The sequence below is a fragment of the Antrostomus carolinensis genome, unplaced genomic scaffold (genome assembly GCF_000700745.2).
Source record: "Antrostomus carolinensis isolate BGI_N321 unplaced genomic scaffold, ASM70074v2 scaffold6395, whole genome shotgun sequence".
NCBI lineage: Eukaryota > Metazoa > Chordata > Aves > Caprimulgiformes > Caprimulgidae > Antrostomus > Antrostomus carolinensis.
The window spans coordinates 1-18762 of NW_010318340.1; the positions used below are offsets into that span (position 1 = coordinate 1).

An 18762-nucleotide genomic window follows, 5' to 3' on the forward strand; every position below is an offset into this window, starting at 1 on the left:
CAGCCCCTTTTTTTTTTCCCCTCCCCAGCCCTCCCTGTCACACACCTATCAGGCTGTAACGATTCCGCTTGGCTGGTTTTTTAATACCTGTCCAGAGGATGTCTCTGTGCTGACAGAACAGTGGGCAGTAGACACATGAGGAAGGTGTGTGTGAAAGGACTGACCTGCTTTCTCAGCACAAATCCAGGTCATCTTTCATAAGGTGCAGATTGAAGTCTCTATGTCACCGCGGTCACGTGGTGGTGAGGGGTGCTGGTATAAAACTTGAGCTGAAGGTCCAGTTGTGTGTGATGTCACAGAGGAGTGATAAGCCTTTGATTCCTTTCTGTGTTGAGGAATCCTGCCAACTACCTTCATCTTGCCTCAGGAGTCTCCATACTCTTGAATTTTTGATGCATGAGCAAGAACATTTATCTCTTTGAGGCACCTTCTATGAAAGGTCTTATGGTTTTCTCAGCATAGTTTACGATATCCTGGGTGTGTTGCATCAAGTACCTGATGTCAATTGCTCACAAAGACCCTGCCACCAAAAACCAACGTTAGCTGCTGCTTTTCTAGTGCCCTTGAACACCTTGGAGAAGGCACCAAGGTGGCTTATTGCTGGTTGAACCTCAGTACGGTGAGGTTGAAAGAGAAATCTTCTGTTTGATGTTTTTCATCAAGCTTCAGGGGGTTGGTTTCACTGGGGAGGTTGGATGTTCCATGGAGGGTCAGTGAAATAAAAGAGGAAATCTACAGTGGGGTGCTCCAGGTTGAACCTTGTTTGTTACAAGTCTCTGCAGAGCTTGAGGGTGTGTTCATTGTTTCCTTGGGTGACATAGATCATTGGCCTCCAGATTTTTGGGATTTCCTGGCTTGCTGCTGGGGTGTTTTGTAACCAAGATCCCTCTTTAGAGTTTTGTAGTTTGTGTCAGTCACGTTGTGACACAATTTGTGGATGTAGTTTGAGAATCTACTGCTGGATAAATCCTCGTGTGACAATTCATACAGATATTTGAGGATCTTGCAGTCTTTACATTTACCACAAGGAAAAATAAAGCTGTGAACACAGACTAGAGATTAATTCTTTTAAGCCTTGCTCCTGGTCCAGGCAATATATTTTTGCCCTAAGTCTAAAAATAAAATAAAATTGGCAATTTTACCAATAAAATTCTCAACTGCAGCTGCTGGCCCAGACTTCTGCCCAGTATATCAAGGAATTTGAAATCACTCAGTGTTTTTTAACTTGCTAATTGGATGAAGTCAAGTAGTCTGAAGCTTGTTGACCTATTATTTGAAACAGTGGAGTTTATTTGGCATTTATGACTTAAATATCAGGAGTATTTGTGCTCAGTTCAATTGTCTCTTTCCTGTCCTGGAAGCTGCAAAGATGTAATGATTATAAATTGCTTGTACTTGTGTTCTGGTCCTTTCAGTGACCAAAGAGCTTCTTGGCCTTCATGCCCTAAAACTTCTACTTGTAGGTTTCAGGATCAAACTTTGAGGGTACTTGAAAATATGGACAAAAGTTGTTCAGCTGGAAAATTACTTTATCAACCCTTTTTTTATTTTTTTAGGATCCAGAGCAGCTTCAGGACAAATCCAATGAGATCCTGACAGCCATCATCCAGGGAATGAGAAAGGAAGAGCCCAGCAACAATGTGAAGCTAGCAGCTACTAATGCACTCCTGAACTCTTTGGAATTCACCAAAGCAAATTTTGACAAAGAGGTGAGGGGGGGTAGGGGGAAAACAGTAAAAATAACTGTAGAAACAACCCTTGGCCTAAAACTCAAAGGCTGAATCCAGGGTCTATGATGAGAAATCATGCACCACGCTGAATTTTGATGCATAATTCCGTTGCAGCTGAGACTTGGATTCATTTCTGTCCATCCGGTTTGTTCTTGTTGTGATGCAGAAACGTTGTGGAAAAATCTTCAGGGATTCATCAGTGGAAAGGAAGCAGCATTGACTTTTTTCTTTCTTTCGTTTTTTGGATAAATTTGAACTGACCTTAGAGTTGAGCCTATTGGATGCTCTGCTTCCTAATCAAACTCTATAATGCTGCTGTAAGAGTACAAGCTTGGATCAGCACTTTCTTTCAAGTGGTGTGGCAGCAATCCAGATTTAACTTTGCCTCTGAAAATTGGTGGGGGAGGAAGGTCTGTAAGAGTCTTCAGAGCAGGGGCCTCCTAAAGAGTCTTTTCAGAGCAGAAAAATCTATTGATTTTTCTTTTCCCTCTCAGATTAAGTCCATCCTCTGGGTCTTTACCAGGGAGAATACGGGGAAGATGGAATTAATATTGAACCTTCAGCTTAGAAGGTCTTTTATTGAAAACTTTCCCTAGTCAGGGGGTGTTGATGGGAATCAACTAGAGTCTTTCAAAATTTGAGATGGGAGCTGAATGATCCTTTTAGACTGTATTTCTGTGGGGCTTCAGGACTGTAAAGAACCTGGGCATAAATCTGTTCCTTCCTACTGAAATACAAGAATACCCAGGTACTGCTCCTCAAGAAATTTATGTCCTGGGTGAGTTTTGAGGTTTCTTGAAGCAATTGCTGAAATAGTTCAGGAAACAGCAGAATTTCTTCTTAGTTGTTTGGGGTTTTTATTTTGTTTGGTTGTTTTTTTAAACTAGACCAGCTAGTATCTTTAGTTCTGCTGCATCTTTCTATTTTGGATAGCCTGTTAAACACTATTTAAAACAGAAGCTTGGGATTCCCATTTTGGGGAAGAAATGATTTAAAATCCTGCAGTGAATTGTAACCTGTACTATTCCTTGATCTGTAGAATTGCTCTACCAAAAATTGTACTAGTCCAGACTCAAAATCCATCCTCCATAGGAAGGCTTGCAAAGACTTTAATGCTTTTGTAATACAGTTCTAATTTTTCTTTTATTTCTTCTTCTAGTCTGAAAGGCACTTTATTATGCAAGTAGTCTGTGAAGCAACACAGTGTCCAGATACAAGGGTGAGTAAAAATAATACAAGGATGAGTGAAAAGTGCACTAATTTGTCACTGCACCTTTGTGGGGAAGCTGATTGGGATCTCTAGCATCAAAAAAAAACCCACAGTTTTAAAATGTTGTATGAAATAAACAGTATTCTGTTAAATGATGAGTGCACATGTCAGTACTCCAACAAAATGAGTTTTAGATCTAAAGTTAGAAGTAGTCAGCTACTGGGAGGATTTATATCCCTTGTTGTAAAAGACCTTATTAGGAGTGGAGTAAACTAAATCAGCAGAAAGGGTGAGTTATTAATCTGTGGCAGGCTGCAGCTGGGCTTGGTTTTCAGAGCACGCGGAAAGGTCACGTCTTGGATCTCTTTTCTGTTCTGACAGGTACGAGTGGCTGCCTTACAGAATTTGGTGAAGATAATGTCCCTTTATTATCAGTATATGGAGACATACATGGGTCCTGCGCTTTTTGCTGTGAGTACTCAGCTTTCTCATAGTTGTCTGATCTTCTTCTACTCCGTTATCTTAATCCAAGAGGAAGAGTTTTCCTACATTCCCGATTTGTTTTTCATGCTGTCAACCCCTCTCTCCTACCAACATCTATAAAACTAACATCAGATTTTTCAGGCTTGAGACTCCAAAAGTCAGGATAGTGCAGATTGCTTGACTTGCTCTGCAATCCTCCCGAGGTGCTGATAGCTGATAAACTTCTCAATGAAGAGATTGTCTTCAAGAACAGTAACTCTAATGTGGCGTCTGATTTCAGACAAGTTTGGATGTCATACCGGTTGGCCAAAAGTCGGGGCACGTATTTCAGGAGAAAAACTTTCTAAAACATCCTTCTCTCCCCTCCTTTCTTTCATGTCTCTGAAGATAACTATTGAAGCAATGAAAAGTGACATAGATGAGGTGGCTCTACAAGGGATAGAGTTCTGGTCAAACGTCTGCGATGAGGAGATGGACCTGGCTATAGAGGCGTCTGAGGTGAGAGAGCGGCGAGTGCCTGTGGTGGTGTTTGGGAACGCTAACCTCGTTGTGTCTTGACACTCCTCCTGCTCTGCCACGTGGAACTGTGTGGGAGAGCCCTTCTGAGCCCCTTGTGCAGTGTCATGGGTCCATGATGAGACACCATGCACCACTCTGATGCGACGTGATGCATGTCTGTGACAGACGCTGAGACCTGAGGCCGCACAAAGCCGGCGAGGCTGGTTGACTCCACGGGTTTTACCTGCAGCACAGTCTCGTGGTACCCAGCTTAATTTTTAGCTGCTAGCTTGGGTACTGGGAGCTGTCTTAACCCAGAGCTCAGCTAGGATTAATTTATTTTGCTGTTCAATTTTTTGCTGTTGAAGGTAAATGTGAAGCTTGTAGCTAAGGTTGCACAGGGGCCACCATTTGCCATTCCCTTTAATAACTCTTGGGATTATTTTGTAGGCGCTTTAGCCTAGTGTAAAATTCTTAGCCTAGCTTGACTATAACCCTTTTTGCTTACTAGATTAGATTAGGATGAAATGCCTTTTTAAGTGAGCAAAATAGTTTTAATGTCAGCCTGGCTGGGGATTGAAACTACTTGAAATCAAGATTTTGTGACAGTTTTCACCAAAACACACTGTGACATCCAAGTGCAGGTTTTCTGCAGACGCTACGTGACAGCTGCCTGATTTCTTTTTAGCATTCCAACATCAACTCAAGCTACTCCTGTAAGGTTCACCTAAATTGTGCATTAAGCACGTACAGTAGGCACAGTATAATAGCAGAAAATTCTCACTATGAAGATCTTTGAGCTGTTCCTTCATTAAGACAACACCTTGAATTGTTGAGATGTAGGTGCCACACTGAAGGGAGAGTGTTTCTTGCTGTCTTGAAGTTCTAGTGGACTCTTTTACACTGACATAAAAGATTTTTGGGGTCTGTTACAGGCATGAGGGACTTAATCCTACCCCAGTGTGCAAAAAGATTGATCACCTTCTATAAAATACATTATTTATGAGTTAAGGATAAAATTATGGGATGAAATAAAAGTCATCATTATCTCTTCCAACGAACGGAGCTGTTATTGTTCTGCGTGCAGATGCTGTTTGCATAAATTAGCAGTAGAGATCAATAATGGCTTAAACTTTGAAGGGCTCTAGATGAATCATAACCCATCTTTAAAAGTAGCTAAATATATATTTATGTTGAATGCTGAAAAAAAAAAAAAGCAACAAGGATAAAAGGACACTCAGCAGCACGTAGGTTGGGTTTGTACGCTGAAGACCTTTTGCTGCTCCTGCTCGGGGTCACTTGTTAATTATACATAACTGCAAACTGAAAATATTTCTATTTGTACCACGCCAGGAGGGGCTCCATACGTGTGTGGAATGGCAAATTGGAATTGCTTATTGAATATTTAAGGGTGTCCTTGAGGTTCCTGTGTGTTGTGGGAACTTAAAGTTAGTGTTGGGAAGGAGAGGAGAGCGTGCAAAGATAGTTTCTATCTACTGGAGCTCAATTCAAATCTCATAGAATCACAGACTGGTTTGGGTTGGAAGGGACCTTAAAGCTCATCCAGTCCCAACCCCCCTGCCATCAGCAGGGACACCTTCCACTAGACTAGGTTGCTCAAAGCCTCATCCAACCTGGCCTTCAACACTTCCAGGGAGGAGCATCCACAACTTCCTTGGGCAACCTGTTCCAGTGTCTGACCACCCTCACAGTGAAGAACTTCTTCCTAATATCTCATCTAAACCTCCCCTCTTTCAGCTTAAACCCATTTCCCCTTGTTTTGTCATTAACTGCCCTTATGAAAAGTCCTTCCCCAGGTTTCTTGTAGCCCCTTCAGGTACTGGGAGGCCGCTATAAGATCTCCCCGGAGCCTTCTCTTCTCCAGGCTGAACAGCCCCAACTCTCTCAGCCTGTCTTCATAGGAGAGATGCTCCAACCCTCAGATCGTCCTGGTGGCCTTTTCTGGGCTTGTTCCAGCTGTTCCAGGTCTTTTTTGTGTTGGGGGCTCCAGAACTGGATGCGGTATTCCAGATGGGGCCTTACAAGAGCGGACTAGAGGGGCAGAATCCCCTCCCTTGACCTGCTGGCCACGCTTCTCTTGCTGCCGCCCAGGATATCTCATGTCTGTGTGGCCACTGAGAATCATTTTGTAACCTTTTCTTTTTTCTAGGCAGCAGAGCAAGGAAGGCCTCCAGAGCACACTAGCAAATTTTATGCGAAGGGAGCACTACAGTATTTAGTCCCAATTCTCACACAAACATTAACAAAACAGGTGAGTGACAAAATCCCTGCTGCACATCAAAAAAAAAAAAAGATGCATTTTTTGCCTGCTTTCATGTTCTGGGGCAGTGATGGTGCTGTGGTGTGGAGGAGAGAACTGTCAGTGGTGATCATTGCTCCCTGGCATAGGTCACTTGTGGATATGCTTTGTCCCAGAGGTGCTTTAGGTCCTCTGGGGCAGTTTTTAACAGCAGTCCTTGGTCTGTGATGAGACATCATGCACCACTCTGACTGAATGATGCATCGATTTTTAGGGCTGAGACTGTGAGACTGCGTGCGGTGTCGTTTTTTTATGCTGAATTCTCTTAACACATGCTTGTATTTATGGTTTCTGAAGAGGTTTGATAAGTTATCCATATTCCTAACAAAATGTTTGTGAAATTCAAACCCAACACACGGTCTCTGCGTCATCAGAGATCCAATGGCTGGAATTCTTGAGCTTTATTTTTTGAACTGTGAAGTCCCTGTTTATTTAGTACCTATTAAGCACTTCATGGGGACTTGTTTGGACTGTGTTTCACAGTCTAATCAAAATTAATGGAATCACTTGCTACAGCAGGTCTAATTATAAAATAAAACTGTTAATTAAGCCATACAGGATGGAATTAATTTGGCTTACTGCAATGAACTGGGATAATGCTTGGTACTGTTAGCGAATCCAGGGAATTGTTTCCCTCTTTGTTTTGTGTTGCTGACCCTTGGATGCAGAGAGTTAAATTGCAGGAGGTTCTAAAAAGGGTTTGTTAAATCAGGAAAGATAAAACAGATAAGAGAATCACAGGTACAGGGCTTCAAAGGAATTTGGTAAGGGGCTGAGCTAACAGTCGGGGGGAAGAAGCTATTTAACTGGTACAGCAGGGCCACTCTGCGAGGCGGTGGCATGGATCAAAGGGATGAAATCTCAACCTAGATGAGAGAGAAGTAGTTTGGAAGATGTATGAGGCGACTGTAGGTGTGTCAGGGAAGAGCTAGCAGCCTTACACTGGGATGGAAAGGTACAGATGATGTAAGTAACTCAGGTTACTTCTCTGCCAGAGATGTAGCTAGTACTTCCAGACCTGAATTAATTTCTAAATATAACCCTGGTAATAAGGCAATGTTATTTGCAGTGGATCCAACAGGATGCCACTGCCTCTGAGTGATAAGGGATATTTTCCCCCAGACTGACCAGGGGTGCTGTTCTCCTCTTAGGATGAAAATGATGATGATGATGACTGGAACCCCTGCAAAGCAGCAGGAGTCTGCCTCATGCTCCTGGCGACCTGCTGTGAAGATGACATTGTTCCTCACGTGCTGCCCTTTATTAAAGAACACATTAAAAATCCAGATTGGCGATACAGAGATGCAGCTGTGATGGCTTTTGGGTGTATTTTGGAAGGACCAGAGCCTAACCAGCTCAAACCACTAGTCATACAGGTAAGATGCATTGTGTTTTCTTGGAGGCTTGTAGAGCAAAAGCTTTCTGATTTGTTTGGAGGAGGATGCCTGCTTTGCACGCTGTTCTTAACCTGAGGAAAAGAAAAACGATGCCACCTTTTAATCATGTTTTAGAGAGATTTGGTAGACCCAGGGCAAGTAGTTGGGTTACATAAGCTCTGAATTACAGGGACGTGCAGGGCTTGAGAATACCTGACTCCAGATGTGTCAGTTCTCAAGTCTTCCCCCCCTGAGAAATAACTTTATGAATCTTAAAATATGAGAACAATGGCCTAACACTGGGTCTAGATTGTCCTCCCCAGCCTGTCATTATCTCCCAAGGAGTACATTAAAATCAGAAACAGCATCAAACTCCTGTATTTCCATAGGCAATGCCAACTTTAATAGAACTAATGAAGGACCCCAGCGTCGTGGTTCGAGACACCACTGCTTGGACCGTGGGCAGGATCTGTGAGATGCTTCCTGAAGCTGCCATCAATGACATTTACCTCGCTCCACTGCTGCAGTGTCTGATGGAGGGTCTGAGTGCTGAGCCCAGAGTGGCCTCCAACGTGTGCTGGGTAAGTGGATATGAATACACACACCTATATATACACACACACACACGTATATATACTCACACATTTAAAGGAGTTTGAGGTGACTCACGGTTTGGTCATCCAACACACGCAACTGTTGTTAACTGTAAGTTATTTCAGGTCTGTGGTAGGAAAGAATAAAGGAAGAAATGGATTTTAAGGAGAAAAATGCTAATGTTCACTGGGTGTAGAAGTTGGCTTTGGTTTGAACGTGCTGTGAAAGCTGTCCTGGGTACCAGGTGTGGTAGCTGCTTACAAAAGGCGTGCTGGGATTTAGCTTTTTTTCTTGGGGCAGCTGAGTTGCCTTCTTAAGATTAAGGAAGAGATGAGATACCTTGTTCCCCGTTACCTAAACCTGCTTCTGCAGTGATTCCAGAACTAAATTCAGGAGCAGGAGATTTTTTTTGTTCACTTACAGAGCTGCAGTCCCTTGGGTTGGTTTGCTAACTTCAGTTGTATCATCATCTTGATGCATGTCTGCTGCCCAGTAGCATATCTGATCTTTCACTATAAAGAACATGTGTCCCTTACTGCCTTTTAAGAGAGCTGCTCAATAAGAATTGAGCTGGAGATGAGTATTTGCATGTCAAAACAAGTTTTAGAAGTGACAGAATTCATTCTCTTAGTATTCCAGAGATTTGAAGACTTCTAGTCAGCGTGGAAGCTTTTCCCTGATCGGTTGATCCTGGCAAAAGTCCATGTAGCTGTGGCTTTTGTCTTCTGAAGATGATGACTACTGTATGTTTTTAGACTGAAATAAAAATCAGGGGGCTTTCAACTTCTCTAATCCACCTCTCAGAGCAGTTAGGATTGCTCTGTGGTTGGGAATTTGAGCAGCCTTATCTAAACCAGGATTTTAACGAGTGATGAGGATGCTGAGTAGAACCTGTCAGTACCCTGTGAGGCTCAAGCCATCTGCCTTTATTCAGTTTGTTTCTTGACAGCTACTGGTTGTTGAGACCAGTAAGGCTGTGCAGACATTTGACTGCAGACAGTGTGACTGCTTTGCCTGTTAATGTTACGTGTGAAGTCTTTGAAATTTGCACCCAAGTTCAGTGCACTGAACAATAAGCTGTTCCTGAAGTGAGGTGTTAATATTTAAGGGTTTTTTTTTTGGGGGGGATGCTTTATTAGAATGAAAACTGTTGGAATATATGTTTCTGGACTTGTGAGGGTAAACTTCGAGTAATAGCAACGGTTGTTCTGTGTTTCAGGCCTTTTCTAGTCTTGCTGAAGCTGCCTATGAAGCTGCAGATGTAGCTGATGATCAGGAAGAACCAGCAACTTACTGCTTATCCTCTTCATTTGAGCTAATAGTTCAGAAACTTCTGGAGACCGCAGATAGGTAACACTAAACCCACTGGCTCAAGCTCTGCAAAGATGCCTTTTTTTTTATTTTTACTTCAGACCGTTGATCCTCTTTCTTTTGCAGCTTAGATCTGAATGATGTTTTATCAGAATCAAGCTTTTTTTGGTATCACATGGAATATAAAATGCTAATCCCCAGGAAGAAAGATATTCACGCAGAATAATTTCTCAGTATTTTGTCCATATCTGATTTTTAGTAAGTCTGGGGTTTCCTCCAAGATTACTTTGAAATTTCTGAGCACAGTTTTAAGACTGTCCACATCTTTGTTACAGCAGTGATGAGACCTCTTCAAGGTTGGTTACAAGGCCACTGAATAATCAGGATTGCATTAAGAGATAATTAGAAATCCGTGTGTATCGTACAGTTGGTTTTGCTGTGGCTGTTTTACGCCGTGGTTGTTGCTGTGGTGTTACATCCACTTACATTAGCACCAGGTACTCCCAGAAGAGCTGAGGACCTAGTTAAGCTAGACACTGTCCTTTGCCTGACTAAGTTGAAATATAAATAGATGAGGCAAAATATTTTCTCAGTTCTGCAGATGTAAAAAATAAGGGTAATGCTGAAGTCATATTCTGCCTTGAAGGGTTGCGTGAATCTTGACAGCTCAAGAGTTCAATCCTTGGATCAGTTCAGTCATCAGTTGAAGCCTTTTGCTGCAGGACTCCTTCTTCTTAAACGGTGTCCCTGTCTGAACAGTTCAAAGTCTAAACTCTCCCTGTCTCATTTACATCCAACCAGAAGTGTAGTGTCTAGCTCAAGGCTCTGAAGCCCGTCAGTCATCTTGGCGTAGATCTCAGCTGTCTTTATTTCCAATTTAACACCCTCTGACGTCCGAGAGGGATGTCAGAGAGGTAGTAATGTATGCTGCTCACCTCTTGAGACCATCTCATCCCAGCCAGGGTAACAGCACACTGGAAGATGGGGGTTTGAGGTTTTTTCTGCTCCTCTACTTGCAGCCAGTGACTTGAAGAGATTTAAAGTCATTATTAGTAGCGAATGAAAAAAAAAAAATGTTCCAAAAGTGGCTTCAAAAATTTTCATTTACTTTCAAGTCTTGAAGTACAGGAATGCAAGTGCTTCAGCTTGTCACAACACTCCAAATTTTAGCTGTTACCAATTTACTAAAAAAAAAAAAAAAGTCTGTTTCTAAGCAAGCCTGAACATTGGGAGCTGCAAATATATTCCTTCTGTTCCAGGCCTGATGGACACCAGAATAACTTGAGGAGTTCTGCCTATGAATCTCTGATGGAAATAGTGAAAAACAGTGCCAAGGACTGTTACCCTGCTGTCCAAAAGACAACTCTGGTCATCATGGAACGACTTCAGCAAGTGCTGCAGATGGAGGTAGGTAACCCCCCCCAGTTTTAAACCCCTATTACAATCAGGGGTTTAAGGTGTGATGTTGCCCTTGTGCTGTGGCTTCATCTGCTGTAGAAAAATGAGTTTTGTTGCTGACTGCATGTTGTGTGGTATAATGTGGTTTTATTTTTTATATTTTTTTATAGATAGGTAGATATATTAAACTTCTGAACAGCACCTCATCTTAAATTTGAGGACACAGATATTTTAAATTGAATCTCTGGAACTCATAACGCTGTCAAAACCCACTGGGTTTGCATGGACTGTGATGCAGGCTTTTCACAAGTGAGCTTTTGTTCTTTTTCAGTCTCATATCCAGAGCACTTCTGACAGAATCCAGTTCAATGATCTTCAGTCTCTTCTTTGTGCTACTCTACAGGTAAGTTCCTGCCTCCTGTGTTTGTGCTTATGGGGAAGAGGCGGTTTTAGAGACATTTCTGTGCCCCTGAAGATGCAGACTTGGTCCTGTTGATGAAATTGAAATGAGAAAATTGCATCTTGTGTCCCAGCTGACACGTGGGAGGTGTGATACAAGGTTCAGAAGGTTTCAGTAGAGTATGACTTACAAAATTTAGGGCAATATGAATAAAGAAGGCGGCGCGTTGAAAGTTGTGTGTGCTCTCAGGTTGACTCGTATGTTGGCTACAGGCTGAACAATGGCACAGAAAAAAAATAAACCAACTCCATAACGGCTTTAATTTGTTCATCTGCCTCTTGTGGTTGGTGTTCTTATTTAAAATGGCATTACTTAAAATGCACTGAGTGTCCTTGAAATTAAACATCTGGTAATCAACAACCCGTGCGACTTGGTGTACGAACGCGTTTCGGTTCCTCCTACAACGGCCACTCAAAACAACCATTTTTTTCCCCCAAAAAGAACCACTGAGGAGGTTGATCAGACCATCCTCTGACATAGGTGGTATTTGAGGTTGGAGCTTTGCTGTTTGCACGGCAGGGAGGGTGGTTCTGTGCTGTTAATATCCAGTTTATTAACAGTTATAAGGCGCTGCTTTAAAACTGTAATAACCGTGGATTTAGCGCCAGCGCAGCTCTGTGCAGCTCGGAGAGGAAAGGTGTGATGTCTTCTGCAGGTATAACAGAGTAATCTGAAATGAAAGCAGGGCAGAGTATCTGTCTCTACTCTGATTTATTCCTTTGTTGGGAAGGAATTATTCTGCCTGTTCTCTGCAGTGTTTCTTGCATTCTTATCAGCCCAGGAACCGGGAGCCTTTTCCTTGCCTGCAGGTAACAGCCTGTTTCCATCAGTTTTAGCTTCCCATTCTTAGGTTAGATCTCCTGGGTGTTGTCTTCAGGTTGTTTTGAGAAATCATTAACTTCATCCTTCTTGTTTCAAAACCCGTAGCATCAGCTGTTACTTTCACCCTCCAATTTTTAGGGTAATTTTTCAGATAATGGGTATATGGCAAGAATCTCTCCTTGTGGTGGGCTTTAATGGGGAGACATCAGTATCTAGAATCTCTCCTTTTGGCACAGTGTGATCAGAATGCTTCTACCTGTGGGAAGTATAATACAGGTGGAATTAACCCATAGTTTTAATTTGTAAATGTGTGTTTCTTCATTATCACAAAACCTGAAGTATTTACAGTAGTTGCAGCAGATCCTTAAATACCTCTAAGTAAAAATCAGCAGGATTTTTTTTCAGCACTACATAGTCAAGTGTACTACTTTGTGAGATACTTCTTCCAACAATTATGAACATCCAGCAGAGGAAAAACATTTGTTAATATTTAAATTGAACGAGAAAATCAAGACCAATTATTTAAACAGTCAAAGTCAATCTCTTTGGAGTGACTCAGTTTGAAGAATCAGACTTGAAATAATTCTTTTCTTCTGCAGGTTAAGGAATCAGTCTTTCTCTTTTCATAGGAAATGACCAATTTATTTTAAATAAGGATGCATCCAAGCTGTGTTCACATGCTGAAAGGGGCAGTCAGAATGGTAGAGCAGGAGCAGAGCAGAGGTTAAGCTCAGGTATTATTTACCTGGGGTGTTTCCTTGGCCCTTCTGCTCACTGGAGTGTGCTGGATAACACAGAGCACGTGTCTACTCACCAGATCTTGTACCTAAGGCTGCTTCTGCTCTCTCCAGAAATCACTTTGGCTTTTCAAACACCTCAGTGCTAAACCTGTCCCTTTAAACCTATTTTGCATTGGTTGGATGTTAATTTATTCTCTCCTTATCCTGGATAGGAGAGGTTTGACTGCAGTTAGCAGTGAGGATGCTCTTATGTCATATTTCTGAAGTTCAATTCTGTGGTTTAGAAGCAAAGCTGATGTGCAGCCCGTACTTGGCAGTAAGAGATTGCGGTCATGATGCTGTGATGAAAAAGGGTTGGGGTTTTTTTTTTTTCTCTATAGAGCCAAATTTGGGCTGCTCACATTTAATGCCAGCTTACAAATGGAAAGCCTGGAGAATAGCCTATGCAGCAGGAAAGGTAAATTCAGCTTGTTCTCTAGCTGGAAAATTGAATGCAGCTCAAATGAATGGGATTTTGCACTTGCACTGACAAAGCATATTTTTACAGCGACAGAGTTCAAACAGCAGCTTCCTTTTTAGCAGCCCAACACGGTCATGAGCATCAGGAGCTAGCACAGGCACGATTCAGCCTTGCATAGATGGAAGCAATTACAATCTCTTTCTCCATTTCCCACCTAGAACGTCCTCCGGAAGGTCCAGCACCAGGATGCTTTACAGATCTCCGATGTGGTGATGGCATCTCTGCTGAGAATGTTCCAGAGCACGGCGGGCTCGGGGGGCGTGCAGGAGGACGCCTTGATGGCAGTCAGCACCCTGGTAGAAGGTCAGTCTTGTGCTGCAGAGCAGGGTTGTGTTTGAGAGGAGGCAGAGCTGGAACAGAATTGGTTTGTTTCCTTCTCTTTTTGACTATACAGTGAAAAAAACATTCTGAGTTCCTGGTTTTGCTTGAGGTCTGGTTTTGAGCTCTCATCTCACCACATCTATCAGTGAAGCTGTGTGACTGGCTGGTTACTCTAGATTGTGTTTTGTGAATGAATGATTTGTTTTCCATTAATAACATAGCTACAATGCAAATTCAGCCAGAAAAAAAGGAGGGAGGAAAAAAAAAGAGGGGGGGGAACGGACAAAGAAAACCCCACTCTAGTGCTACTTTGTACAGTGCCCAGCACAATGAGAACCTGCTCTTTTCATGCTGCTGCAGGACACATTTAACATTATCTTAATGATTCATATTTGCTGTTGCCTGTGACCCGTGGTGGTTTTGTGGTGTTTTGTCAGTGGTGGATTTACAGTCATTGTTCTTGTTGAAAAGAAATCACGGTGACAAAGATCAGTGTCAGAGTGGGTCAGGATGAATGAGGTAAAATAAAATTGAGGTTGTGGTATTCCAAGGCAGTTTGAGCTTCATGGTTCAGGCTTTGAAGTTGGTGACTGTGGCATCATCTGGAGCTCTGGGAACACACTCTGTTGTCAAATGCTACGTATGAGGGTGAAAATTGAGGTGCTGTTGGAAGTCTCTGTGACCTCGTTGCTGAACAGCTCTGCCTCATCTCTTGTGAAAGCCACGTGTGATTTGGAAATGGGTCTTTGGGGAAATCAGTTTGTAAGGAGGCACATTTGAGTCTTCCCTTTTTCCTGAGGCTGTTATCCTGGCTAGCCTGATGAGGTGGCAGCACCTATTTCTAGTAGCAGCACATGTCTGATTGCTCTGAGAACACAGGACACCTTGTAAGGGCAGCAGATCTGGTTCTGGCTTTTTGGAACAGCCCCTTCTGACATGAGCATGTTTTGGAGAGCAGGTCCTGGGCAGGTACCCCTCTGACTGCTCATGGGAATGGTTGGTGGGATTGCCTGAGGAAGCTGGGAAGTGAATGAGGAGGTTGAGTGGGATCATTGCAAGCCAACCAGCAAGTAAAAATAAAAGTGTGCATCCTCTTGGGACAAAGGTCTTTTCATTTTTGGATAGATGAGTCTGCATTCATGGTCTTAGTAACACAAGGGACTTGGGGATGGTAGGAGTTAGCAGCAAAGAGCAGAAATATTTGACTTCCAACTGAAGAGTGCCCTGCTTGAACTGCACAGCTCTGAAAAGGTTGAGCAGCTCATTCTGAAATGTGATGTGAAAAGGTGTAGAGTTTTCAGCTGGTACAAAGCAACATAATGATGCTGAACCCTGTCTGAAGCGTGTGCCACCGTGTCCCTCTGCTGAGTCTGCTCAGTCAGGAAGATCTCAACATCCTTTCTGAGCACAGAAGGGGTTTGTCTGTCTTCAAAGGCCTGCAAAGAATTGAGTTTTTTCAACTCTCAGTTTAATCCAGATGGACATATTTAACTGATGCTCTGTTTTTGTGTGAGAATCAATTTGTTGTGCTTCTGTGGAACGTGCAGGTTTTGGGGGGGGAGTGGCACGGTGGGTTTGTTTCTGTTTTGTTAAACTCCAGCAAATCCATTGTAAGCTGGGAATTTTTTTCTAACTAGAATATTTCCTGTGCACAGTCTTAGGTGGGGAGTTTCTGAAGTACATGGATGCCTTCAAACCCTTCCTTGGCATTGGACTGAAGAATTATGCTGAGTACCAGGTAGAGGTCAAACCAGGCAGCCCTGTGTTCCCAATCTCTAAATTCTCATCTGCTCACAGATGCTGAGTTCAGCAGGGCTGCATCTGTAAAATACCACAGCTTCTGGTGAGGAAACCAAACTTGGAGGCCCATAGACTTTTCTCTAATTACTGGCTGCACACACAAATTTAGACTCTCTTCTATTTAATTCAGCAGAAGGCCTTCATTGACTTGACACCTGTGTTTTCACAGTGGCTGCAAATTAGTTGGCCCTGATGAAGAAAGAGGTTGCTAATGGTTGTGAATTTCCATTAGAAGGTCAAGTCATGGTACTCACCGTGGGGTGGATGTTTAGACCAGCCAGCTGCTGAATTTGGTAGTTTGTTCAGACCAAGTACCTGTCACTTTGGTGGCATCTGGATCTCTTACCCTCCCCCTTGGTGTGAAGCAAGCTCAGCTCTTTGCAGCTTTGTGATATAAATGATTAATGAAGCAGGGACTCGTCAGCTGCTCTATATGAGGATCGTTATTCTCAGTGGTTTAATGGCTGCAAACTCTCCCCACTACTCGGGGCTTTAATAAGCTGAAGCTGTAAGGATCCTAGTGTAGAAGACTGACTCATTGGGTGGGTGTCTTACTTGCTGTTCTATTTGCAGGTTTGTCTGGCTGCAGTGGGCCTGGTTGGTGACTTATGCAGAGCCCTGCAATCCAACATCTTGCCTTTTTGTGATGAGGTTATGCAGCTGCTCTTGGAGAACTTGGGGGTGAGTGTTTACCTTCTCATTAGCTGGTTAGTAACAGTTGGCTTGCACGCTGAGAAGAAAGTGGGAGGTGGGAGAAGCAGAAGTGTTAGGCATGCTCTGAAGATCTCGTGTTTGACAACTATCTTACTATTTGAATGGAATCCAGATTTATTGGGGGGAAGGATTTACATTTCAAATAAATGTCTTAATTTATTAGCTCCTCCTCCCTTAAAAAAACCCCAAATGTAATGGTGCTGAAATCTCTTCCAGAATGAAAACGTTCATAGGTCTGTGAAGCCTCAGATTCTCTCAGTGTTTGGTGATATTGCCCTTGCCATTGGAGGAGAATTTAAGAAGTACCTAGATGTTGTACTGAATACCCTCCAGCAGGCTTCCCAAGCACAGGTTGATAAGGTAAAACCATGGTGTGCACCCCAGTTCCCTCATTAGAATCATAAATGGGTGAGGGCTGCGTGCACATCATCAGGGACATCACTGAAGTGTGTTTCCTGTTCCCTTTCCAGTCTGACTATGACATGGTGGATTACCTGAATGAGTTGAGGGAGGGCTGCCTGGAAGCTTACACTGGCATCATCCAAGGATTGAAGGGAGACCAAGAAAACGTGCACCGTGAGTACTCGTGTCCTACTCGTGGGGTTTCTGTGCCTGAAGTGACAAAGGGAAGTAGGAAGAACTCTGCTTGGACAAGCTGTTTCACGCTGGTTGTCACATCCATGGGCATATCCTAGTTCATTCCTGTCTGCGTGGGAGTGAATGTTCTGCTGCCTTGAGCAGGGAATGGGCTTGGAGCTCTTCACTGTGGTTCCTCTTCCTCTGGTGAGGAACCCTCTCTATTTCAGAGAGCTCTTTGGGAGCCAGATTCTGACTGTCCGGGGGTGTACTGGAATCCTTTTTAAAGGACAGTCTATTAAACATGAACTGTGCTTCACCCTGCTCTGATAAAGCTGTTTTCTTTCAGCTGATGTGATGCTGGTGCAGCCCAGAGTAGAATTTATTCTGTCTTACATTGACCACATCGCTGGAGATGAGGATCACACCGATGGAGTTGTGGCATGTGCTGCTGGACTGATAGGGTAAGCATCCCCATCCTATGTCAGCTGACAGCACACTCATGAGGTAGGTAAGAAATCTTGGTACAACAGCCTTAATATCCGAAGCTGTGGGGGTTTTTTTATGACTGTCTGAAGTGTTTAACATCAGTTCTGGGTTTTTACAGTCTGGATGTTTAACCCAAGGTGTGAAGTGGTCACACAGGTGAGGTCCTCTAACTGACAGAGTGAAAAACAGTAGGTAGAAGTGAAAGTTGGATGTGTGTTACAGAAATTCCAGATTTGTAGCTTTTTTTCTTTCAAGGCTGACCTGGGTTTAAAAACAGAACACCCCACTCTGTCCTCTGGGGACAGAGGAACTCGTGTCAGGGTGTTTCAGTCTTTTTTTTGTTGCATTTAGGGAAAGCTGATGGGAACACCAGGGAAATCAGCCTTTGGACAGGAGACTGAATATCTCTGCTTAGTCACAAATTCAGAAAACTGTTCAGCTCTCCTCCTGCTGAAAATTAGTGACCATATGCAGCATTTTAGAAAGGATATTAGCTGTGAGTCAGATTTCTTTTTGCTAGGAAGAGCTGATCAGAGCGATACTGGCACATCTGTTTGTGGCACTCAGCCTCAAAGCTTCTCTGTTTTTTTTTCTTCTTCAGGGATTTGTGTACAGCGTTTGGAAAAGATGTACTGAAATTAGTAGAAGCTAGACCCATGATACATGAACTGCTAACTGAAGGAAGAAGATCCAAGACGAACAAAACAAAAACCCTCGCTACCTGGGCGACTAAAGAACTGAGAAAACTGAAGAATCAGGCTTGGTAAGGGATTCCACCCACCTCCTTTTCATGTTGCATAATTATGAGATTGGCTAAACTCCTGTGTTGGAAAGAGAGAGATGCTTCACCAAAAAAAAAAAAACCCTTGTTCTCTGGAAGGTTGTTTCTCATTTATTTTTCCACAAACAAGCCCCATCTGTGGTCTTGTTAAATCAGAACGAATCCAAAGCTAGAAACGCGGTGAACCACTCGGCTTTCACAAGACCAGGTGCAGACTTGAGGGCTTCTTCTTCTCTTTCTGGAGTAGGTCACCCTTCGAGGTGGGGATGATCCTACACTCCTGCAAACGTGGTGTCCTTGGAGCCTGTCGGCTCCTCAGTCCTAGTTCAGAGTTCAGGGATGTAGTTGTGGTTTAGTTTTAGGTGGTCCTGTGAGGAGCAAGGAGTTGGACTTGATGATCCTATGAGGACAGGCTGAAAGAGTTGGGGCTGTTCAGCCTGGAGAAGAGAAGGCTCCAGGGAGATCTTATAGCAGCCTCCCAGTACCTGAAGGGGCTACAAGAAAGCTGGGGAGGGACTTTTCATAAGGGCAGTTAATGACAAAACAAGGGGAAATGGGTTTAAACTGAAAGAGAGGAGGTTTAGATGAGATATTAGGAAGAAGTTCTTCACTGTGAGGG

At 43.2% G+C, this 18762-nt stretch overlaps 1 protein-coding gene across 1 annotated transcript; it reads left to right on the plus strand.

The window, feature by feature from the left end:
* Positions 1-1556: 1556 nt before the first annotated feature.
* Positions 1557-18129, plus strand: KPNB1 (karyopherin subunit beta 1; the record flags this gene model as incomplete). Its single annotated transcript, XM_010168853.1, has 17 exons — positions 1557-1709; positions 2890-2949; positions 3322-3411; positions 3811-3921; positions 6092-6193; positions 7393-7617; positions 8007-8198; positions 9431-9561; positions 10782-10929; positions 11252-11323; positions 13621-13765; positions 15439-15521; positions 16157-16264; positions 16514-16657; positions 16768-16873; positions 17223-17337; positions 17964-18129. Coding segments are annotated over 17 exons (2151 nt in total), but the record flags the coding sequence as incomplete, so codon positions are not given.
* Positions 18130-18762: the final 633 nt, after the last annotated feature.